Source organism: Myotis yumanensis, unplaced genomic scaffold (genome assembly GCF_028538775.1).
Source record: "Myotis yumanensis isolate MYYU_CA2020_CCGP unplaced genomic scaffold, mMyoYum1.0.hap1 SCAF_4, whole genome shotgun sequence".
Classification (NCBI taxonomy): Eukaryota; Metazoa; Chordata; class Mammalia; order Chiroptera; family Vespertilionidae; genus Myotis; species Myotis yumanensis.
The window spans coordinates 73512470-73537444 of record NW_027223755.1 but is presented as its reverse complement, the minus strand read 5'-3'; the positions used below and the strand labels follow the sequence as shown (position 1 = coordinate 73537444).

Sequence of the window (24975 nt, the reverse complement as noted above, 5' to 3'; positions counted from 1 at the left end):
TGCTGCTCTAACGTATTCTTTATTTCACTCATTGTATTCTTTAATTCTCACTGGTTCTGATTTGTTTTCTATATCCATTTTATGTTTCTTATCTCTTTGTTGAAGTTCTCACTGAGAACATCTTTTCACCAGTGTTTTAAACTCTGTATCTGGTTGATGGCTTGTCTTCATTTTGTTTAGTTCTTTTTCTAGAGTTTTGTCCTGTTTCTTCATTTGGTACATTTTTCTGTCTTATCATTTTTAGCTTGCTTCCTGTGTTTGTTTCTATGTATTAGGTAGATCTGCTATGTCTCCCAGTCTTGGCAGGGTGGTTTTATATAGTAGGTGTCCCATGTGGCCCAGTGGCACAGTCCCCCTGGTCATCTGAGCTGGATGCTCCAGGGGTATCTCTGTGTGGGTTGTGTGTGCCCTCCTGTTGTATTTGAGCCTTGATTGTGGTTGGCACATCAATGGACCCTTACGTATACTGGTTGTGAGGACTGGCCGTGACTGGCCATGACTTAGCCAGTGAGCTGTTGTGCTTGGGTTGACCCCATGTAGCAGGATTTGCTTTAGTGGGGTTGTGGTGTGTACCAAGTCCGCCCTTTGTGTTTGTTGTTTGTGGAGCTGGTTCAGTGGTGCTCTGGTTTGCTCTGAAGCCAGTTACTGGGTGTGTTGGTGCTGAGGTTTCATGGGAGGGGCTCTGATGCAAGACAAGGTCAGACACTAACCTATGCCTGACCCCAGGGCCACTTGTTAGCAGCTACAACTTGATATGCAATTGATTGCCACTTCTGTTGGGCTTGGAGGCTCCTGGGAGAGGTTATGCCAGGGGTCCTCAAACTTTTTAAACAGGGGGCCAGTTCACTGTCCCTCAGACCATTGGAGGGCCGGACTATAGTTTAAAAAAAAACTATGAACAAATTCCTATGCACACTGCACATACCTTATTTTGAAGTAAAAAAACAAAACGGGATCAAATACAATATTTGTATTTGCATGTGGCCCGCGGGCCGTAGTTTGAGGACCCCTGGGTTATGCCATGAACGAGGCAGGCTGCCACTAGTGCTGGGCTTGGGGCCACTTAGGTGGAGGTACAAGGCCTGCCAAGGCCAGCTGCTGCTTGTTTGGAGTTGGTGGACCTCTGAGAGGTTTCAGGAAAGTCCAGTGTGAAGTGAGGCAAGCCACTGGTGTGGAAAAGCTGCTGAAAGTATTTTGGACCAGGCCTGGGAGTGGGGTGGGAACTCAGGGGATCACCGGGGAGGGGCGAAGGCTGTTAGCCCGGTTAGTGCAGAGCTTGGATTTGGTGTCTGCTGGCTGAGTGGAGGGAAGACTCAGCAAAGGAACAGTAATGTCTACCAACACTTATGTCCTTGGAAAAAGCTGCCCTCATCTGTGCCTGTAGCCCTGGCCCTGAAGCCAGTCATTTAGTTCCTCCCTGTATGCCCCTAATGATGTGTGAGCTGCTCCCCCTGTGCTGGAGCTCAGAGCAAGTGAGTTTCAAAGGGAGTCTGGCCTGGACCCTTTAAGACCTGAAGCTCCTAGGTCTCAAGCAACCCATTGTCTTTGTTAGACACAGTTCCCTCTGGTTTTCATAGCCAGATGTTATGGGGACTTCTCTTCCCAGCACTGGTGTCCTGGGCTTGGGAACCCGATGCAAGGCTGGGACTTCTCGCTCCTTGGTGGAGACTTCTGCAGCTGAGATATGCCTCCTGATTCTGAATTGCCACCCTGTGGGTTGGGGACCTGCCTACTTCATAATCTCTGCCCCTCCTACTAGTCTTGCCATGGTTTCTTTATATCCTTAGTTACAGGAATTCTGTTCAGCTACTCTTTGGGTGGTTCTTAGTAATGGTTATTCTATAATTTTGATGTCGTCATGGGAGGAGGTGAGCAATAAGTTTACCTATCCTGCCATCTTGACCACCTCTATTACTTTATGCTTTATCTATATATATAAAAGCCTAATATGCAAATAGTCCCTGCGGGAGTTCGACCAGGAGACCGATCGCTTGCTATGAAATGTGCTGGCCATCAGAGGGCGGTGCAGAACGAAGGAAGGTCCCAGCCAGCACCTGGCAGCCAGGGAAGGGAGGCCCTGGCCAGCAGCCGGAAGGAAGGCCCTGGCTGGCAGCCGGAAGGCCCCGATCAGCCCTGATTGCCAGTCAGGCCTAGACACCCGACTCATGCACGAATTTTGTGCACTGGGCCTCTAGTATGAAATTAAAAATAATAAACAACTACTGAATATTTACTATTATTCATTTTAATCTGTTTTAATCTAAGTGGTTATAGTACTTTCATATAAATGTCCAAACTGTCCTATAACTTTTTTTATACTTAACGGTATATCTCAGGTACTTTTCATGTTACTGTATCATCATTTAGCAGACACTCTGTATGATTGCTATAATACATTTAAGCCATCTCCTAATAATGAACATATCAATTGTTCATAGTTTACTGTTAGTTTTAATAATGTTCTAGTGAACAATTAAAGGTCTGATAGGAGATATTTTATATTTTATGGGACAAAAATCCTATTTCTTCATCCTATGTGTCCATGAAACTACCAACTTTGAGAACACTCCTAGTGCAGAAGGCATCCATTGGCAATTATTAATTTATAGGTCTCCAAATTTTGATATAGTAGCTAAAAAGCTTTTATGTTTTTAATCAAAAGCCTGGACCAAGGTGTTATATTGAATAGCCTGGGTTAATAATTTTTTTAAAACCTCCTCTCATTTATGAAGAGGATGACAAAGTAAGGAAAAGATGAAATAGGGTATGTGGAAATAAGGAAAGCTTAATTTAAGACACTTAATCATTTTCTTTTAAAAGAACTTGGATGTATTCACAGATCAGTTTAATGAAATGTAAGACAATATAAATCTATAAAATTACTTTTGTCTTTTTGTTCTTTTCTCAGATAAACTTCTCAAAATTAAGTAAATTAATAATTTGGATGCAATTTGGCAGAGATTTACATACTTTGAGTGATTAATTTAAGAGGTGAAATTTAAAAAAGCAGTAACATTTTTGCAAATATTTTTGGAGTTTATCAGACATACTGAGCATGTTTGGTGGTTTAAGAAGTAATCCTTTTTTTTTTTTTTTTTATTCTTAAATGTTTAGTTAATTCCATGTACCATGAAACTTCCAGAAAGACAGCCCGAGTTTTTCTTTTACTATTCTTTACTGGGAAATGATGTTACAAATGAACCCTTCAATGATTTGATCAACCCAAACTTTGAGCCAGAGAGAGCGTCTGTTCGAATACGAAGCAGTGTAGAAATTCTTCGTGTTTACTTGGCTTTTCAATCTAAACTACAGGTACGTACTGCAGAGAATTGTTTTTTATTAGAGATGAGTTTTTTAAGCATTAGAGAGGTATTTCAATCATATTATTTCAGTGGTGAAGGTCATTTTTCTGCTACATCTTTAAACTTTTTAGTAATTATCCTGACTTGTAAAGTCATAGCATAGTAGTTACTTTAGAATTTTAAGAGATGTACCTCTTTCCTAGTTATTGTGAAAAGAATTGTGTCAATTATCAGTCCTTTATAATAAAAAATTATACCTGGAGCCTAAAGCTGTGAGCACAGTGAAGGTTTTGTTACTGTTGATGGAAATAGTAGCCATAGGCACACAGATCCCACTTTAGAGTTCAGAATTTATATTCCTATTGATATTAAAAGCAAAGAGATAATACAATTTTTAAAAATCTGCCCCTGAATTGAGTATTTTTTTTAAAAATGAATTTCAAAGTAGACTCTAAAAGTGAACCTTACTTAGTGAAAACTACTGTTTTATTTTTATTACAATTGCTTTAAATCAGACTGACATGGGGTGGCCATCTATAGGGTTAGATAGTCATTTGTTTATAGTGAAGTGATCAGGTGTGTGTTTTGGGTGGGAGGTGAAAAGAGACATTAAGGAATTTTAGTAGAACTAAATTTTGGAGGTCGTTCTGCTAAATCCAAGATATTTAGAAAGCTGAAGGCTTTATGAAATGATAAAATGCAGGAAAAAGCACATTTAATTTTATTCTGTATCTAACATATCAATCCTTACCTAAAGTACTGACTTGTTAGTTTGATTCTCATGGACATTGAAGTCATAAAAATTCATTCTTTTCAGCTCATTAAAATCATCACACCTAGCAACATTAAGACTAAGTTATAGGTAATTTCTGATATTAGAACTAAAAATATTTTCATGTTGTGATTGCTTATTGTTCAATATGAATGGTAAGCTTGCCAAGGCTTTGAATATAGTAAGGGAAAAGAATATAGTTATGTAACATGTACCTGAAATTGCCTTTTTGCTGTTGCAAAAGGTGGTAATGTTGAAGTTTTGATTTGCTATTAGTGGTTATTAGTGATTAACAGTACATTTCATCCAGGGGTATTCTCTTTTACCTGTTACTGTTAAGCACTTGCTTTATAAATAAAGTCTGAAGAGCAAGAAAAGAGAAAGAAACATTCCATGTATTTTATGGGTGAATGAAACAAAATTATTTGAGGTTCTTTAATTTCCAAATGTGGCTGGATCTACTAACTTATTTTTTAGAGCTGTGTTTAAATTAATGTTGGAATAGAAACAGAAAAAAATGTTGAGGTATTGTTTTTTTATTTAAATTCATGTACACATGATACCATTTGCATATGTAAAATAGCATAGTAAAATATTAAAGTTACCGTAACTCACGAAAGAGACAGAAAAAAAAAGGTTGTATCAGATGTGTACAGTACTGAAAGAAAGAAAATGAAAAAGAAGTAATAGTTTTATTATTGAGTTCTTGGTAAACTGTGTGCCTGATCAGTAGTTTTAACAATCTCATGGGAATCTATTACTTAGTTGCTGCAGGTTAGTAAGATAACCTGCGTTATACTTGCCTTCTATGGAAGGTAAGTTTTTGTTAAGTTTTATAACTTTTTAAGTTTGTATTTTAGGAGAAAGAAGAAAACGTAAAACCCTGTGTTGATTTTCCCTTTCATATTAGATCCATCTCTGCTGTGGAGACCAGTCACTTGGAAGTACAGAAATACCTTTAGCAGGATTACTGAAAAAGGGTAGTACAGAAATCAATCAGCGCCCAGTCACAGTTGAGGGTGCTTTTACCCTTGACCCTCCAAACCGAGCCAAACAAAAGCTTGCACCTATTCCTGTGGAGCTGGCCCCAACTGTAGGAGTGTCTGTGGCTCTGCAGAGAGAAGGCATAGATGCACAGGCAAGTAGTGACCCTCCTTCCCCTACGGCAGCTTCTCCGGTTTCACTCATGATTCTTCACACAAGTCGAACTTCAGAAGAGTTTCCCAGCATTAAGAAAGTGTTTATTACTCTTAATCGGTAGCCTACATTTTATGATAGGTCCTCTCGGAAAAGACATTTCTGAAAAGCACTGTTGCTTCCACTGCTGTAGTATAGTGACTGTATCCAGAGCCTTTGGGTATAGTCTTCTCATGGAGTGGAAACCATTCTCCTGCCCCCAACTCATAGTCAATGACTACGGCAGAAAAGGAGCTCCAGTAAAGAGAACGTTTTCTGGAAATTTGCATTAATGGTATTTATTTGGGTTGATTCACCTGAGCTAACATAATGTTCTTGATGAATTGGGGTTTATAGTTCCTATACTCTTCTTTAGGCAACAGAGATGGGCATTTATTTGAACATATATGGTTTTTTATTGTATACATCCCCCAACCAAGTTTAGAATCCTGTTCTTTTAAAGAACTGATCTTTATATAGTTTATGAATTAAAGATTGAAAACCTGAAGTGAGAGCTTAATATATATATATTTTAGAGGATAGTAGACCAAAGGAGAGGAAGAAAATCCTAGTAGACATTTGATGTGTGTTTTTTAAAGGAATTTAGGCCTTAGTAGAAATAACCATTTTCAGGGACACCTATGTCTGACTTCTTTTATCTGGTATTCCTCTTACCCATTAGGATACATTTTGGTTCTTAGCTCTGGATATATTTCCTTCCTGTTCATCTTCCTTTTTCTGGTCCTAGATGCTATAAGGATATTTGCAAATTATGAAGAAAAATAGACTAGGAATATCCAGACTGGGAAAGGAAGCTTATATTTTTAAAAAACAACATCATTTTTTGCTTAATTATGAAGGAAAGTTCTTTGCAAATTATACTTTATTTAAAAATTGTTTTTAGTCTTTAATTCAATTAAAGACCCAGAATGAACATGAGTCACAGCATTCAAAGAAGAGAGTTTTAACTCCCATAAAGGAGAAACTTACTGAGCCAAAGTCACCAAGTGTGTCCCCTGTTATGCCTCACAACCAGTCACCTCCAACAAAAGATGATGCAACAGAAAGTGAAGTGGAAAGTTTACAGTATGATAAGGACACAAAACCAAACCCAAAGGGTAAGATTCTTTTTTACAGACCTTTTAAATATAGATTTTGTAGCCATCTAATAAATGACTTTGAGACTTTTCATGGGATCTAAGTAAAAATTTAGTTTTTTAAAGAACCAATAATGTGTGGCAATGTAAAAAAAATCAATTTAAAGTAATTGCAATTTATTTAACTTCACTATATAACTTGCAAAAAGGTAAGAAAAATTTTTCTTTTACTTTTGCACTAGAAATAGTAGCCTGTTCAAAAGAAATTAAAGAATATAGTTCTTTCAGATAGTTTTAACTAGCAAATTCTCAAATATCTTGAATACATTGGAATTTTAGACGAAAGAGTTACTGTTTCTTCAAGTAACCTTGTAGTAATAATTTTTTATTCTAACAGTTAAGAGAGAGTCTGAGAAAGCATATTTATCTGGCTGTATAAAAATTTTCCACCCATTACATAAAGATCCACAATCATATTTAGTAGTGTAAGTAAGTAACGTAGTGCTGGATCATGAGTTAGAAATTTGGGAGTGAGTTGTAGCTCTGTCACTGAGCAACTGTACAACTTGGGCCACTCACTAATACATCTCTGGCCTATAACAGGATTAAACTAGATAGCTCTGTCTTTTCAAGTTTTAGATCTTTGTTAAACTATGTCGTATGTACCTAAATTAACTAAAACTACTTTAAAAAGTAGGGATGGGGCCTAAACTGGCAGTCGGACATCCCTCTCCCAATCCAGGACTGCTGGCTCCTAACTGCTCACCTCTCTGCCTGCCTGATCGCCCCTAACTGCCTCTGCTTGCCGGCCTGATTGCCCCCTAACTGGTTCCCTGCTGGCCTGGCCTGATCACCCCTAACCACTCTACCTGCCTGCCTGATCGCCCTTAACTGCCTCTGCTTGCCAGCCTTATCGCCCCTTAACTGGTCCCCTGCTGGCCTGGTTGTTCCCTAACTGCTCCCCTACTGGCCTGGTTGCCCATTAACTGCCCCCCTGCCAGCCTGGCCGCCTCCTAAACTGCTCCCCTGCTGGCCTGCCTGATTGCCCCTAACCACTCTACCTGCCTGCCTGATAACCCCTAACTGCCTCTGCTTGACAGCCTGATTGCCCCCTAACTGGTCCCCTGCCAGCCTGGTCACCCCCTAACTACACCCCTGCCGACCTGGTTGTCCCCTAACTGCCCCCCTGTAGGCCTGATCACCCCTAACCACTCTACCTGTCTGCCTGGTCGGCTCCTAACTGCCCCCCTGCCAGCCTGGTTGCCCCCTAACTTTCTGGAAGGAAGTTGGACGTCTGGAAAATGTCCAGTCGACCTGGTCTAATTAGCATATTACCCTTTTATTAGTATAGATGCACATAAAGAGGACGCTCTTTTTCCTATACAGTTCTACAATGGGAATTAAAGCTTGCATGATTTGGGACAAGTCACTTTAAGATATTTATGCCTCAATTCCTATGTTTATAAAACCAAATAGTCAAGTTCCTTGCTTGAAGGTCGAGATATCTTTAAATTATTTAGATAACTTAAGAGAAAGTGTTAGCAAATGGAATTTAAAACCAAACCAAACATTTTTACCTTTATTTTAGCCATCAGTTCTTCTGTACCTGCTTTGCCGGCCCAGCCGGTGACAGCATCCAGTGCTCCGGAAACAGCTTCAGGACAGAAGATTGCTGTTCCAGCCACATCACACCATTTTTGCTTTTCGATAGACCTACGGAGTATCCATGACTTGGAAGTTGGTTTTCCAATCAACTGTATTTTAAGGTATGATTTGATTTGGTTTCAAAGTATTTTCCAAGGAGAAATGCCTTTTCTCTATTGGAGAAGTTGCAGAGAAAGAAATGCCACCAGAGAAGTTATAACATTTGTTGAATCAGAGTATTAGAAGGGGGTAAGGCTGTGTCCCAGTGACTTCAGAGTTAAACCAGTGTAATAATTGAAAGAACTTATAGTAATTTATTAATGGTTCTATTAAAATATGGTGACTCTTGAACTTAAAGTGTGTTGTTCCTGGAAATAGTGCCACAAGTCAAAATAATGGAAGGCATCTGATTTTTCTGTAAAAACTTTATCATAATGTGAGGTTATATTCCTCAAAACTACGTTTTATAGCTGTGAATCTAAAAAACATACTTTGTGAACTGTAAGTGGAATGTGTCCACACTTTTCAATATAAAAAATTGAAAATGTACATTTCAATCAGTTAAATGGCTTTATACAGTATTTTGTTTTTAGTAATACTACATTTTCATAGATTCTTGTGGCTAAGATATAAATTAAATATACAATACTGTGTTTTAGTTTGGAGTAATTTCTCCTCATACTTTTTTTTGGAGCAAGCAGTGGCATTTGTAATAAAGGTGTTGGTCTTTATGTGATTAAAGTGAGGAAGTCTTTCTGTCCCTTTGGATTGCCATTCCCAGGAAGTCAGCAAATGCATATTGCTTCCTGCCGCAATTTGAAGCAGACCTGCTTTTCAGATGCATAAATCAGCTCATACTTGCATGTAATTTTTCAACTCTTTGACTTCTCATGAAGTTGTTTCCAAAATCCTCTGAGCTTTGGTGTGAATAATGGACAGAATTAAAGGGACCCAGCGTGTAGTGTGATGGTGAATTCATAGAATGGAAATCTTTCATCGCAGCTTAAGTTGTGCATTTTACCATGTTAGAGGCTGAGAGTCATTGCTAAAGTGTTGTTTTTATTTGATAATTGAAGGCAAGAAAAAGGTTTTTTCTCACGGCCATAGCTTTTCTCAGAGTTTTTATAACATCTCTTAAAATTATTTTTAGAAATAGAATTATTACTTATTTTTTACCTCTGTTTTTTGTCTTTATTCCTTTAACTGAGATCTCTCTGCTGCCGCTAGAGGGAATCTGATCTCAGAATACCTACAGAGGACTGTGGCAGGAGAAGAGAAACAGGGACGATCTAAAATGGGAACCCAGTCTTTGTTTAATGGAGTCTTATTTGGAGTGCTTCAAAATGACTCTTTCTTATTTTTGTCATTGCCTTCAAAATACCAGCATTCTCTTTCTCCCCCAGAGCCTCATTAAGAAATTATCTGTAAAGCAACTTGGGAAATAGTTCTATGCTATTAATGCATTTGCTCTATAATTTCTATAATTTTCATATCCACACTGAAAACATTTGTATAATTTTTAAGTTGGTGATAAGAGCAAAATCATAATGTGTTTGTATCATTTATCTATTTAAAAATTCTGTTTGCCCATAATATTCATAGTAACATTCATTTTAACATACTATAAATTTTATCTGTAATTTTATCTAAGATTTTGTTTTTCTGAAATTCTAGGTACTCATATCCATTCTTTGGAAGTGCAGCTCCTATTATGACTAATCCTCCTGTTGAAGTTCGGAAAAACATGGAAGTTTTTCTTCCCCAATCTTACTGTGCATTTGATTTCGCAACTATGCCTCATCAACTGCAAGATACCTTCTTAAGGTAATATATGCACTACACTGTGTGTATGATATTATCTTCTCAAGTCAGCTCTTAAAATTTTGTATCTTATAAACAAGAGGAATTTCTATAGGTTTAAATCCATAACAGTTTATGCATTTGAGAATCTAGAAACAAATATACTAATAAAGTCTGTGACATTTGTGCTTCCGCCACAAAGTTTTATCTTACTTGCCTAAGCTTAGATATTAGAACTTTGTTAAAACAATGTAAGTAATGAAGGAACTTTGAAAAGTAGTCTGTCTTACTAGTTTTTATTGCTGATTCACTGAATGACTAGTATATTATTTCTATTTTTTTATTTATATGAAATGGAGGTGTTAGCTCAGCTATCTGAAATAGACTTGTGAAGGAAAGTGAGATCTGTGAAGTGTTACTTTACGTGCTCAGAGTATCAAAATTCAAGATGTATATTTTAAAAGGAAGAATGAAGGATAATTAAAATTTGTTTGTGGGAATAATAGTGTTTAAAGCAGTTCTCAACCTGTGGGTCACGACCCCTTTGGGGGTTGAATGATCCTTCCACAGGGGTCGCCTAAGACCATCGGAAAACACATATATAATTAAATATTGTTTTTGTGATTAATCACTATGCTTTAATTATGTTCAATTTGTAACAATGAAATTGGGGGTCACCACAACACGAGGAACTGTATTAAAGGGTCGCGGCATTAGGAAGGTTGAGAACCACTGTTTTAAAGAGTTTCGTTATTGCATAGAAAGAGGTGTAGAAGATGTAATCGAATTTTCTGTTTGTTATGTATGGTACTGAGCATTTACATTCCAGTAACAAACACTGTACTCTTTGACTACATTAAGGAAATTCAAAGATTTTAGTCCAAAAAAGACTTTGTTCAGAGTTGATAGGTATGAATACATGTGTCTCTCTCTTCCTCAGGATTCCATTGCTGATTGAATTATGGCACAAGGATAAAATGAGTAAAGATTTACTTCTGGGAATCGCTAGAATCCAGCTTTCAAACATCTTATCTTCAGAAAAAACTCGCTTTTTAGGTTCTAATGGTGAACAGTGTTGGCGTCAAACTTACAGTGAAAGTGTGCCTTTTATAGCAGCACAAGGGTAATGCATTTTGCAAAATTGATCTTAGCTTTGCTTTTTATTCTCATTAGTTATAACCTTATCTTTTCATATCATTTTTTCTCTGATCTTTCATGACCTGTGGGAACTGTATCCTAGTTTGCTCTTTAGCTTTCTGATACCCATTATACCCTCACAAAGTTAAGAATCTATGCTGCTATAGTATTGCAATATTTACTCAGACTGGTGAATATTTCCCTCTCCTCTGTTTAGCCTGACAATTTTAAATTCAGAATTTTTTTTAAACTTTATTGTTGAAAGTATTACATATGTCCCCTTTTTTACCCCTTTGACTCCTAGCCTGCCCCACCCTCCACCACCCTGTTGTCTGTGTCCATGGGTTATGCATAAATGCAAACAAGTGGGTTATCTCTTCCTACCCACCCACCCTTGCCTTTCCTAATTTAATCTCAAAATAACAATGTATTTTTACATTATGTTGCATTGGGAATGACTATTTTTCTACTTAAAAAATGTTTTAACTTTTACCTTATTGCTGAAGTCTGAGGATGCTTTGCACTTTTAAAGACAATTGTTTTTTTTGGTCCTGAAATTCATTGTCACATGGAGTTCACATATTTCAGACAAATAATATATTTGTTGCGTGATTTTTAAAAATTTAACAATAGAAATTTAAATTCAATTTGATATTTTATACAACATGCCTTTATTTTTAAAGCATAGTAAGAAAGTAGAAGGAAAACAGGCTCAGTAAAAAGCTGAAATCTAAAAGTTGTATTGAAATTTCTTCCCTTACACTTCCCCATCAATAGCCACTTCCAGAGAATGAAGGTTTAGTAAAATTTTTATTTACTTGGAAGATCTGGGAACAGGTGTTTTAGAGAACCAGCTATTCCGGGTAAATGAAAATTCTTTGTGTTTCAACTCCTGTTATTGAAAATCTCTTTTAAAAATTAACACTGGCCAAAACCGGTTTGGCTCAGTGGATAGAGCGTCTGCCTGCGGACTCAAGGGTCCCGGGTTCGATTCCGGTCAAGGGCATGTACCTGGGTTGCGGGCACATCCCCAGTGGGAGATGTGCAGGAGGCAGCTGGTCGATGTTTCTCTCTCATCGATGTTTCTAACTCTCTATCTCTCTCCCTTCCTCTCTGTAAAAAATCAATAAAATATATTAAAAAAAAAAAAAAATTAACACTGTCATAAGTAGAATAATATGAAAATAATCAAATTCTTACTATTTGAAGTTATTTTAATTGTTTGTTGTGAATGTTAACTTTTATTGCCCTGCTCTGTAGACTGAGAAGTTTTAGATATACCTAAGTGAAAACTTCAGATGTGGCAGTGCTTCATTACACTTTAATTTCTTTTAAAACCTGTGAGATTAGTTGATTAATGAAAGGATCCTACACAATTAAAACTCTTAAAGTTTTGTTTGACCATGGGTTTTTGTTTTTTTTTAATATATTTTATTGATTTTTCACAGAGAAGAAGGGAGAGGGATAGAGAGCCAGAAACATCGATGAGAGAGATCGATCAGCTGCCTCCTGCACGCCCCCCAGTGGGGATGTGCCCGCAATCAAGGTACATGCCCTTGACCGGAATCGAACCTGGGACCCCTGAGTCCACAGGCCGACGCTCTATCCACTGAGCCAAACTGGTTCGGCTGACCAAGGGTTTATAGAATATATTTGACTTAGACAAAGCCATGGGTTTTTTATTGCCAAAGTTTTATTTTTTTCTAACATTTTGTTTTGTTTTTATTTAATTAATATTACAGAGGTACTCATATCAATAAAAATATAGTTAACCTACTTATAGAAATTAGCCTGAGACAATGCTCATATCCAGTAGAAGATTTATGTACAAGTGTGTTCAAAAGTAGAAAAACAACTGAGAATAACCTGTATATAGTCAAGAATAGGGGAATTAACCCTTTGCACTCCGCTGTCCCCTCTCAGGGGACATTGCAGTTTATTAGTGATTACGGGGAATTGAGTTATTTCAACGCAACTTTTTGAGACATGCATGTTTCCCTGAAGTTTTATCTTGAAATGGCACAAGAAATTAAATCAAAATATCGTAAAATTACTAAGATATATACAAGAAATGTCAGCGGGTTTTGTGTTGGACGAGAACGTGAGATGTGTGCTCACGACGGTCCGAGCACTTCGCAACGCCACTTGAAAAGAGCGATAAGGGGAGTTTGTAGAAGAAAGGTCGGTTTTCAAACATAGCGCGCACTGTATAGTGAGATATATAATTACAAATAAAAAAAAAAAAAAGGAAAAGATTTTCAAACCTGAGCTCATTTTGGTTTGAAGCTTCGAGCAGTGCACATAGATCTAACGAGGAGAAAATTGGAAAAGTGATTCTTTTCTTAGTGAATAAATTGTTTGGTGAAAGCTATTTTGGTAAATATCATCTTGTCAGTTAGTAATAACAATTAGAAATTTTCAACCCATGCATTTATTCATATTTTTTATTAGAACAATGGCAAAGCGTCCAACCACGAATGAGTCTCATGACACAAGTAGTAGTGAAGATGAGCTCCAGATAGACCTCTATACAGACACGTTAGAAAGACTAACTGTAGAACAAAACGACAGCAGTGATAGTGATATCGTTCAACCTAGAAGGCGACGAATTGTTCGCATAGATAGCGAAAGCGATAATAGTAGTACGGAAGAAAACACATGGCAACATGACAACGTATTGTCAAGTGAAGAGTGGGAAGATGTTACCGAATCGGACGTTCCTCCAGCCACGATAAATTTTGATTTACACGAAGAAATAGCCGGACCACAAGTCCCGAGTAACATAAAAGAGCCCATAGACTATTTCACATTATATTTTACTGAAGAATTAGTAGACAGCATAATAAAAGAGACAAACAATTATGCCAAAGAAGAAATTGGAAAGAAAGAGCTTTCCCGAAAGTCAACTTGGCATAAGTGGTACAATATTACCAAAGAAGAATTTTTAGCATTTATCGCCGTCATCCTGAATATGGGATTGATTCAACTTCCCAACATGCAAGAATACTGGTCTACTGCTGCCAATAGTAGAATCCCTTTTTTTTCGGAAACATTTACCAGGTCCAGATTTATGCAGATATTTTGGATGTTACATTTGAACAAACCCACGCAAGGAAATGCAACGATAAGAACTTGCATTCAGAAAGTTAGCAACTATTTAGAATATATAGATAGCAAATTTAGACAGTATTTCATACCATATAAAGCAGTCGCTGTGGATGAATCTGTTGTAAAGTTCAAAGGCAGAATAGCATTTATTAGGTATAATCCCAACAAGCCAACAAAGTGGGGTATATGCATATATGCGCTGGCGGACTCAAGAACGGGATACTTATTTACAATACTTCCATACTATGGCAGCATAACCTCTGATAATATATCCCGGCCGGATCTTCCAGTAAGTACCAGGATTCCGCTACATTTATTCAAGAAATTATTAGAAAGAGTTCCTGATGCAAAAGGATACCACATGTTCACCGACAGGTACTATACCAGCATCCTTTTAGCGGAAGAACTGCTAAAGATGAATTGTCATCTTACTGGCACTATAAAGATAAATCGAAAAGGCGTACCGACACAAATAAAAAAACCAAAATTTTCAACCAATAAAACAGTTGCATACAGAAAGAATAATACTACGCTTCTTGCGTGGAAAGATAAAAGAATTATTACCATGCTCACCAATTATTATAACAAACCTACAATCTACCCAGAGAACATTACGCGGTGGACATATCGTAACAGTCAGTAAGCCTGAAATGGTGTTAGAATATACGGCAAATATGGGTGGTGTGGATCGTGCGGATCAATACGCTTCGACGTATTGTTTCCTCCGTAAATCGCTCAAATGGTGGAGGAAGTTATTTTTTGGGGGGTTGGAAATGTGTGTGATAAACTCATACATAATGTATCGCATTGAAAAACAAACAAGTAATGAAACGCCAATGACACCACAAGTTTGTCAAGACACTCGACCACTTAAAGGGCGATTTTCGTGTATCGAGAACGCGTCCATCCACATCTTCTGCGGACAATAGATTAAACAATAAACTACATATTCCCGATGTGGGACAAAGAAAACGGGACTGCATTGTGTGTTCTAACAGGAAAACACCTGGTGGCAGGCTTCAAACCACTTATTACTGTCAAACATGCACTAATCAGCCTGCAATGCATATTGGGGAGTGTTACAAAACTTATCATACTGTACAAAATTATAAACAATAAAATATTGTTTTTTTTGCAAATATACATTCCTCGATGTCACCCAATTCATATAAGTCCAATATCATTATAATACGTTACTTGGTTCCAAAATCATACTAAATAATACGAGGGTCTGTAAATGCACGTTTCCGCCGCAAAGTAGCGTCGAGTAGCTGGTAGCCAATGTCCAGAATGGTTCGGAGTGCAAAGGGTTAAGTTTATTTTACTACATAAATTCTTTAGTACATTTTACAGGCATTAAAAGTTACGTTTTTGAATTAATGTTTATGACAGAGAAAATGATTTTGATATAAATCAGAAAAGAGGCCCTGGCCGGTTTGGCTCAGTGGATAGAGCATCGGCCTGCAGACTGAAGGGTCCCAGGTTCGATTCTGGCCGAGGGCATATGTCCAGGTTGCAGGCTCGATCCCCAGTGGCGGGTGTGCAGGAGGCGGCCGATCAATGATTCTCTCTCATTATTGATGTTTCTATCTCTCTCTCCCTCTCCCTTCCTCTCTGAAATCAATAAAAATATATTTTAAAAAAATAGGAAAAGAGGACAAAACGGTATGGTCTTAATGTGCATGATTACATGTGTATCTACATATACATAAAACAGAGGAAGAAATGTAAGTAAATTTCAGGAGTAATAAGCTATGGGCAGGGAGATTAAAATTTCTCCTTTATTTTGTACTTTTCAATTTTTTCAAGTAATCTGTAGGTCCTTTTATAGTAAACAAAGGTATGTATTTAATAGGGTGTTAGTGATCAAATGAAATCATGTATATGGAAGGTCTTGAAGCCCTTAAAAGCTGCTGCAGTTTCAGTAGCAAGTGTCAGATGCAGGAAATGTTTTCTACTCAATGCTATAGTGTTGGAGACATAAGAGGAAGAATAACATAACATGTTTCCATGAATTTCAATATATTTCTGATTTCATTTGTAGGTCAAATAACAGGATAATAAATCTTTCTTACACCATGACTCTAGAAGATTATGGAATATTAAAAACACGTGAGATTTTTGTCTCTGATTCATCTCAGGTAAATATCATTGAATGTTATCAAATTACTCTCTTTAAAAATGGATCTAATGTGTATGTGTGTGAGTGTATTTGTTTCAATATGCTTTTTTTTATTCATATGTTAGGGTTTAACTGCTGTACAACAGAACTCATCTTGTCTTCCTCCCGCACCTTGTCCTTCAGAAGTCCAGACAGAGCCTCGTGAAACCTTAGAATACAAAGCAGCACTTGAGCTAGAAATGTGGAAGGAGAGGCAAGAAGACATTTTTGAAAATCAGGTTACTTTTTTTTTTTTTAAATATATTTTATTGATTTTTCACAGAGAGGAAAGGAGAGGGATAGAGAGTTAGAAACATCAATGAGAGGAACATCGATCAGCTGCCTCCTGCACACCTCCTACTGGGGATGTGCCCACAACCAAGGGTACATGCTCTTGACCGGAATCGAACCTGGGACCTTTCAGTCCACAGGCCGACACTCTATCCACTGAGCCAAACCGGTTAGGGCCAGGTTACTTTTTAAACATTACTTTAAGCCTCTATTTTTAACTACTTAGTATGTTTTTCCTTCTCCATACTAGGCTTTTACTATGTTCCATGGTCCCCTACTAGTCCCTTTGAATATCAAGAATACCTTATTCCTAAAGAAAAATTGAGAATAAAAAAACAAAAAACAGAAGCCACTCAGAAGGATTCCCTCAACTTTGTCTCTGATCTTAAGCAAATTAGAACTAAAGGTTAGAGATCAGATTGACTTGAAGGTTTCTTTTCATTCCGGTCCTCATTTAGTATACCCTCCTGGAACATGGAATTATCAGTCTCTGAACAAGAGAGTTAGAAAACACAACTTACCATGTGCTCCCCTGAATTATATGGGTACTACTTGTCTCAGGCATCTTTTAAAAAATAAACTAGAACACCTGAAATAAACATATCAGTGATAATTTAATTTTTAACTGATAACTGATTTGTTTACTTGAAATATTTAGGATTTTTGTCTGACTTTATTTTTCTTCCTTTTGTAGCTAAAGCAGAAAGAACTAGCTCATATGCAAGCTCTTGCGGAGGAATGGAAGAAAAGGGATCGAGAGAGAGAATCACTAGTAAAGAAAAAGGTAGTAACATGTATAGAAATTGAAGGGGAAAGGAATAAAATTATAGTGTCTTGTATATATATTTTTGAAATTGTGTGTGTTTTGAGTTTGGGAAAAAGATAAGGTAGCTTTTATTATTTTAGGTGGCTGAATATACTCTTCTGGAAGGAAAACTTCAAAAAACCCTAATTGATTTAGAGAAGAGAGAGCACCAGCTGGCCATTACAGAATCAGAGGTACTGTATTTGTCAAATACCTTTATTTCATAGAACCCATGTTAGGTTAATACCATTCATTCCTTTTTAAAAATATTTTTTTTATTGAATTTATTTTAGAGAAGAAGGGAGAGAGAGAGAGAGAAATATCAATGAGAGAGAATCGCTAATCAGCTCCCTCCTGCATGCCCCCACAACTCAAGCATGTGCGCTGACTGGCAATCATTCCAGCTACCTGTTGGTGCATGGGTCAATGCTCAACCACTGAGCCACATAGGCGGGGCTTCATTTCTTTTTTCTTTGTGCTTATATAAAATGTATTTCATAGAAGTTGTCTTTCAGACATTATGGAGAACAACTGGGTAAAGAATGTTTTATGTTTTAGAAGGTGAGGAATAGAAAGTGCTTATTGTTTGAAATGGTTAACTATTATTCACCCAGTTTGGTTAACTCCTACAATAGTGGAGATATTTGGTTAACTTTCCCATTATGTAAACTTTATATGAATAGTTACCCTACCTAGAGAAGAGAGAAAATGTAGCATAGGTTCAGGGGTCTAATATCCTGATTTGGTTTTCAGTATGAAGGAAATATCCCACATTCTTGCCCATTAAAGATTAGATCCAAAAATAAATGAGTACTAGGCTTAGTTAACATTTTTGTTAGGTCCTATTAAATTTTAACCTAAATACTTTTTTAAATTATTGTAAAAGTTGTTTCAAAATAATTAATATTCTTCCACATTAAATTTATATGCTCCTTCCCTACCCAAATTTGTTTCTTAAAGTTTCCTCAGCATATCACCCTAACCTTATCTTTATTCATTTTCTGGGATTTGAGTTAGACGTTTAAACTTGTATATTTGTTCCTAATACTTAGAATCTGTTATCTTCTGTGTGAATGGGTGGAAAATAAAAATAAAACATTTCTAAAAGAAGAAAAGGAACTTTTGCTTATATATTAAAATGGGTTTATTTAAATAGGAATTTTTAGTGATTAGGGCATTTTCAGTTGAATTTATAGAGGTCATATGTGGATTTTTGTATATACTTTGTATAAGAATTAAATGATTGAAAATAATGTAAGTATTCTGAACATTTGACTATATATATGAATAATAGAATATTGAACAGTATAATGTAGCTCATAATAGGCCAACCTCTTAAAGATGCACTTGTTTTAAGCTTCAACAAGAAAGAAGGGAACTGAAATCAGAACGTGAACAGAACCTGCAAGAACTTCAGAACTCTATCCGTAGGGCCAAGGAAGATTGTGTTCACCAAGTAGAACTGGAAAGGTTAAAGATCAAGCAGCTAGAAGAGGACAAACACCGACTTCAGCAGCAGGTTGGATGAAATACCTGTCATCTCTTTACACTTAGAGTTTATTTGCATCTAGAAATACTTGGCATAATTCACTAAAAAGTTATAAAAACTCACAGTAATTTGGATGATTAATATTTATTGCAGAGCTTCAAATATACTTTAAGTTGGATCTTCTTTTTCTAAGTCAAAGCTAAGGACCATATTGGAATAATTTTTCTTCCCTTACAATTATTTGCATGAAATTGTACTATATTTCAGATAAATCTCAGCTTAAAATTATTTTCTGATAAATCACCTTTTAGCAAACATGCATAAACTTCATATCACTGGACTGAATTCAGTTAAGAATCAAATTTCATGAGAGAATTGTCTCTGCTCTTCATTTCCTCATCTTATACTCACCTCACAACCCATCCCCATTGCTCCAGCCAGCCAGTTGTCAAAGAAGTCACTACATTCAATGGGCATTTTTCATTCTTATCTTACTCAGACTTATTGACAACATCAACACTGTTGTCCTTGTTTTTGTATATTATCTTCTCTCGACTTCTCTAACACCACTCTCCTTGCTTTCCTCTACTTTTCTGGCCACCCCTCAGGCTCCTTTGCAGGCTTATGTTCCTTTAGTAAATATTAGACCTCCTTTAAGTTCAAAACTTACTTTGTACTAAATAATCTTATTAATGTCCATGGAACGGAGACAATCTGTACCTCTTGGACTTTCACATGTATATCCCAGACCTTTCTTCTACACTGTAGACCAATAAATCTGCTTTTTTGATATCTCTAATTGGATGTCTAAAGTCATTTAAAACCCAACATGATCCTCCCATCCATGTCTGAGCTTTCTGTAAGTCAAGCATGTCAGACTCACTGGCCGCATGCCTTGTTTATTTGGCCCGTGTTAGCCTTTGAGTTTGACATGCTTGCTGTAAGTGTTCTTTATTTCTGTTTTTCCTATTGCAACCAGAGTGATATTTTTAAAATTTGGGAATCATGACACCCTCCTGTAAAACCTTTCAATGTCATCTCACTGCTCAGAATAATTACCTTGCCCTACAAGCCTCTGCAGAGCTTGGAACCAGCCTATCCCTTTCACCTTTGTCCTGTGCTCTCCAGCCACACTGGTTTCCCTTCAGGTTCTCAAGCATGCTGAGCTTCACCATAGGATCTCTGTGTGTGCTACACTTATCCTTCAGTTTTCAGCTGAAGCATCAATTACTCGGGGAGCAGGGATCAGGGACAATTTCCCTAAGTTTTTGTTATATATTTTCATAGGATATTATTCTCTCATTCTTTTTCTTTATGACATGTTAGAGCAGTTTTATTATTTTCATTAGTGTGATAATTCAATCAGTGTCAATTATAAATCAAAACAGTTTTATGGAGTTAACAATCTGTATACCTAGAGCCCAGCTAGTCTTGATCGAATAATTGGGGCTTAATAAATATTTGCTAAAAAAAAAAAAAAAAAAAAAAGAAGCTGTTAAATGTTAAATATTAAGCTTATCTTTCTTGAAAAATTTCATTGTAGATTAGATATGATGAATGCCTCCAAAGTCTTCAGTAAATTCTGACATGAAGAATAGCTTCCATAGCAGTTCAGGTCACATTATTTAGTGGTTGTAAATATGAATTTGATTGTTATTATGGAGATCTCATTTAAGATAAAGTTGCAGAAGTAGGCAATCATGATGGGATTTACCAAATGCTTTTCCCACTTGTCAGGAAGATTCAGCCATCTAGAACCATCGCTCCTAACGTGTTAATCACCAGCGGAGTTCTTGGAAAAAACATCGGTCTCTACCTTGTCCCAGACTGCTATAATGAGCTTATGGGAAGAACTGGTATTTTAGAAGAATTACCCAGGGAACTCTTAAAACATAATCTGAAGACCTGGGGAAAAACTGTGGGGACTGCAGAAATTTCTGAGATGCCCATGTTGCTAAGCTCATGACTATAATATATGTTATATTTTCTTTGTATGAAAACAAAATTTTTAGGCCCTTACTCTGAACCAGCTTACATGTATTATAAGTATAATTCTAACTAGACAGGTAGAAGGACTGATAGTAGTTACCAGAACTCCAAAAATCAATGTAGTTTATGGACCACTTAGCAAAGGAAAAAAAGCCCACTATGCCTAATAGCTTATTGCTTTACAACCTGATTGTAACCACAGTAATGGTGTATGATAATGTCCCTGAATGGTAGGAAAAAATATTTGACCCAACCCCTTCATTGTTATAATCTTTAAATTACCTTAAGTTGTAAGAATGTTTGAATTATGAAATTTATATAGTATCTAATTTTAAGAACAATAAATACTGTATTAAAATTAAACTTTTCATTGATAATAATCTGCTATATCTGTAATCTTTTCTTACATGTAACATCTTCATCTGCTATATCTGTAATCTTTTCTTACATGTAACATCTTAAGTATCAGTATTTTTATAAGGTAACTTTAACAAAAATGGTCTCATGATACTGGTTTTATAAGAAATTCCATACTCTTAAAAAGTTTTATATATTGTCAGTCAGTTGATTTACTAAATTTTTAGGATTACTAGAGATCTTTGTACTGTAAACATGTTTAGAATAAGAAAAAATGAGATTTTGAATTCTGTAATATTAAACTTTACATCTTTTTTTTTTTAATACAGGTTAATGATGCTGAAAATAAGTATAAGATTTTGGAAAAAGAGTTCCAGCAGTTCAAGGATCAGCAAAGCAACAAACCAGAACTCCGCCTACAGTCTGAAATAAACCTTCTCACCTTGGAAAAGGTACCCATGTCAATTTATACCCACTTAACTAGTCCTAACGATCAACTTATGAAGTCAGTAGTGACACTTACATATACACTGTAACATTTCACTGAAGTATTCTGACACCAGATAACACATCAGAGAATTCAAGGCTGAAGAAGCAGTTTCAAAATATGGGCAGGAACCAGGGTGAGCAAGGCAAGGCCTGCTCTATCACAAAAGTCTACTGAAGGTGCTAGATTCTGTTTCCCTGGTTCTAGTGTCTTTCATTAAAAGTATAACCAGATGCCTAGATTAAATGGCCTGAAGTGAGTTCTGGTTTCTTGGCAGGATACTGATTGATATAATTGATTTTTCATTAACCAGCAAAGATGTGTACTATTTATGACACCATGTTAAATGCTATTATGAATGATTCAAAAATGTTCAGAATAGAGTCAAGGAGGTTACAAAAGGAAACAAGGAACTTACCCAAATAATTATAGTGAAAGGCAAATGGTAGCAAGTATCATCTAACTTTCTCTTAATAAATGTTATGACTGCAAAAGGAAAACAAAGTCAACTCTGCAATTTAAGCATAACAAAGAAATGAAAAGGAACCCAAAGGACAGGTGAAATTTTAAATAGGTAAATATGTGGGTAAGGGTATCCCAAGGAGAGGTATTGTACTTAGGTTAAAAAGTCTATTGCATACTTGTAAAATAGCTTGACTAGAACCTAGAGTTTAATCAGTAATCAATATAGTAGTGGTTTCAAAATAAAAATAAGACTGATAAAATATGGGAAGACCTTAGATGCTAAGTTAAAGAATTTGTATTTTATCTGTAAATAGAAGTCAGAGATTATGCTCAAATTTGTAAGATTGGCTTAATAAATATTAATAGAAATAAATTTTAATGAACATTTGGTGGAAGTTATAGAGAATTCTGATTTTAGACATATTACATTTGAGATGTTAGCCGACTAAGTGGAGAAGTTCACTAAAAATGAGAAAATATAGTAGGAAGAGAAATGGGTTAGACATACAGACTTGGGAGTCATTTGAATAAAGTAACATCCTTAGAATTAGATGAAATTGTTCAAGGAGCGTTTAGTAAGGAAAACTGAACATATAACTTTAAAGGGAAAGTTCAGCTTCATAGACAAAAAGCAAGAGTCAGGGAAGATGGCTAAAATGATTTAGAGAAGTAATAAATGTAGTCTAGTGTGGCACCCCCCAAAAAAAAGGAGTTTTAAAAATGAGGAAGTAACAGTAATCTCTTATGAATGGAAGGAAAGTCAGGAATGGTTGAGGAAAGGTCATGGGTTTGACAGTTTAAGTCACTACCTTGTAATAAGCCCAATTACAGAGTGTTAAATGTGGCATTGAAAGAAAATGAGCCCACGGGACTGCCAATGTTGAGAAAAGCTTATGGATAAGAAATTAATAGCAAGGAGAAACTGATGGTTGTTAGTCTTTGAAAAAGAAACACCAAGAAGCAAAAAGCATGAATGCCTAGAAGATGTGGAGCTAGGAATAATTGTGGTAAAATAAATCTTTTGAGTTAAGAAGCCTTGTAACTGGTTTCTTCCAGTGTTTCTGCAGCCTATCAATTGCCTTGCTCTTCTTGATTGCAAAGTGTTGTTGATTCTGCTTTTTACATAGATGAGCAATTTCTTCATTTCCCCATTTTTGGCCTTCTCATTTCTCTACCAATGAACTTGAATCCAGTTAGCCATTTCCCACCCCTATTATGAAAAAAACAAGTATTAAAGTATTTCTGTGTTTATAAATATGAATTCTGTGGTACTTAACAGAGATATTTGAAGCACTCAGATAGTATCTCATCAATTCTCTCGAGCTGTTAAGTAGATGTCAAAGAATATTTCCATTTTATTTGGGAAATTCAGAGACCAAATATCTCAAAATTGGAGAAGCATTAACTTTTAATCTTTTCTGAATATAGACTAGATAATATAGAAATAAATTTTAAGTGATTTTTTAAATTCCTTCTTCCAACTACACTTCTACCAAAAAAGTAAAGATCACTAAACATTAAAAATATAAACAGCACCATAAATTTGAGAGGGAAAAATGCATAATTGAACTGCCTCTATATCAGACCTAATGATTTCATTCAGCATATTTCATTGCCTAGTAAACAAGGTTACTCCCCCGCCCTGCCTCCCGGCTGTTCTGAAAGTTCTTTGTAAATTTTATTGGAGCCAGAAGAGGGCAGAATCTTATTTCTTAAGTAGTAACAAAGACATACAAGTACAAAAAGGAAGACACAGTGAAAAGTATCTGATTAAGTCTATAATCTTGTGATTATATCTGATTGAGAGTTTTTCTTTTGTGATTACCCGTGCTCTTCAGTATAACACAGATTTTCCCATTTTGACTGAAATGGCCTAAAAAGAAATTAAGGTACAGTTTTACTACATTCAATTCTTGATTCCCTTTATTATATAAGAAGTGAATAGTTTGATTTGTTTTTAGCTAGGAAATGTCTTTTAGATTGCTTACACATAATTGGGACTTTTAAAAATAAAATATGGAAAGCATTATAATTCAGTAGGAGATACATAAGTTGAAGACAGAAGCTAAAATTTAAGAGTATTTGATGAGTATCTGCTGTGTATTTACCCCTTAGGACAAAGGGGAAAATGAGAGAAAAGAAAAAAGTTTGTAATATAATTGGAGAAATGGCTCAGAGAGCCTTAAACAAACGTGTATAATAAAACTCCAGGAATGTAATAGAAACACTTTGCAGTTCAGAAAAGAGAAATTATTTGGTGTTAAGAATACAGTAATTTTAAGAAAGCTCTGGGTCAAGGTAGTATTTGAACTGAACCTGAAGTTTAAGTTAGCAGAGAAGAAAAAGAAAGACTTGATAGGCTCAGGAAGTAATTTGGGCAAAGAGAAGGGGTGTGTAGGGGACCCCAACCTGGTGGTTGGAGTAAAGGGTTTCCTGTTGAGGAATACCAAGAAAGTAGGTTGAACAAGTAGGATGGAAATGATATTTTGGAGTGCCTTGAAACCTAGCAGAAGAGTCTAGGCTCAATATTGTGGGCAAGAAGTAGCTATTGTAGATTATTTAGTGGAGAATGAATTGATCTAATAGTGGTTTGCAAGATTTGTGAATAGATTTGAGGCCGAGGAGAAAAGAGAAGAGCCTGAGCTAAGGAAATGGCAGTTGGAACAAAAAATAATAAAGCTGGAAATATTTTAAGGGAGAAATATATATGACATATCAGTGCAAATGCTTACCCAAGCCTCAAATCTACTCACAATAAGGGCCCTTAACTAGGTCTTTGATTGTGTGCATTTTTCTGGGACTTGGGTCCATCTATTTAGAATTACAGAAGCATCTGTGTTCTTAAAAAGTTCATAATCATTGATTTGGTAATAGGAATAAATCAGAAAAGCGAGG

The 24975-nt window shown here is 36.2% G+C and overlaps 1 protein-coding gene across 2 annotated transcripts in view; it reads left to right on the top strand.

The window, feature by feature from the left end:
• The window catches only part of CEP120 (centrosomal protein 120), a 64790-nt gene that overhangs the window by 21173 nt on the left and 18642 nt on the right, over positions 1 to 24975 (top strand). Inside the window, exons 7-18 of one of the 2 annotated variants that reach the window (XM_070412535.1) lie at positions 3115 to 3312; positions 4985 to 5212; positions 6287 to 6368; positions 7936 to 8113; positions 9666 to 9815; positions 10732 to 10914; positions 16081 to 16177; positions 16284 to 16436; positions 17183 to 17272; positions 17395 to 17487; positions 18651 to 18812; positions 21458 to 21580. In XM_070412535.1, coding sequence (XP_070268636.1) covers positions 3115 to 3312; positions 4985 to 5212; positions 6287 to 6368; positions 7936 to 8113; positions 9666 to 9815; positions 10732 to 10914; positions 16081 to 16177; positions 16284 to 16436; positions 17183 to 17272; positions 17395 to 17487; positions 18651 to 18812; positions 21458 to 21580 — 1737 coding nt within the window. Of the gene's footprint in view, positions 1 to 3114; positions 3313 to 4984; positions 5213 to 6154; positions 6369 to 7935; positions 8114 to 9665; positions 9816 to 10731; positions 10915 to 16080; positions 16178 to 16283; positions 16437 to 17182; positions 17273 to 17394; positions 17488 to 18650; positions 18813 to 21457; positions 21581 to 24975 lie in introns of both variants that reach the window. The other variant, XM_070412534.1, reaches the window with a different exon arrangement.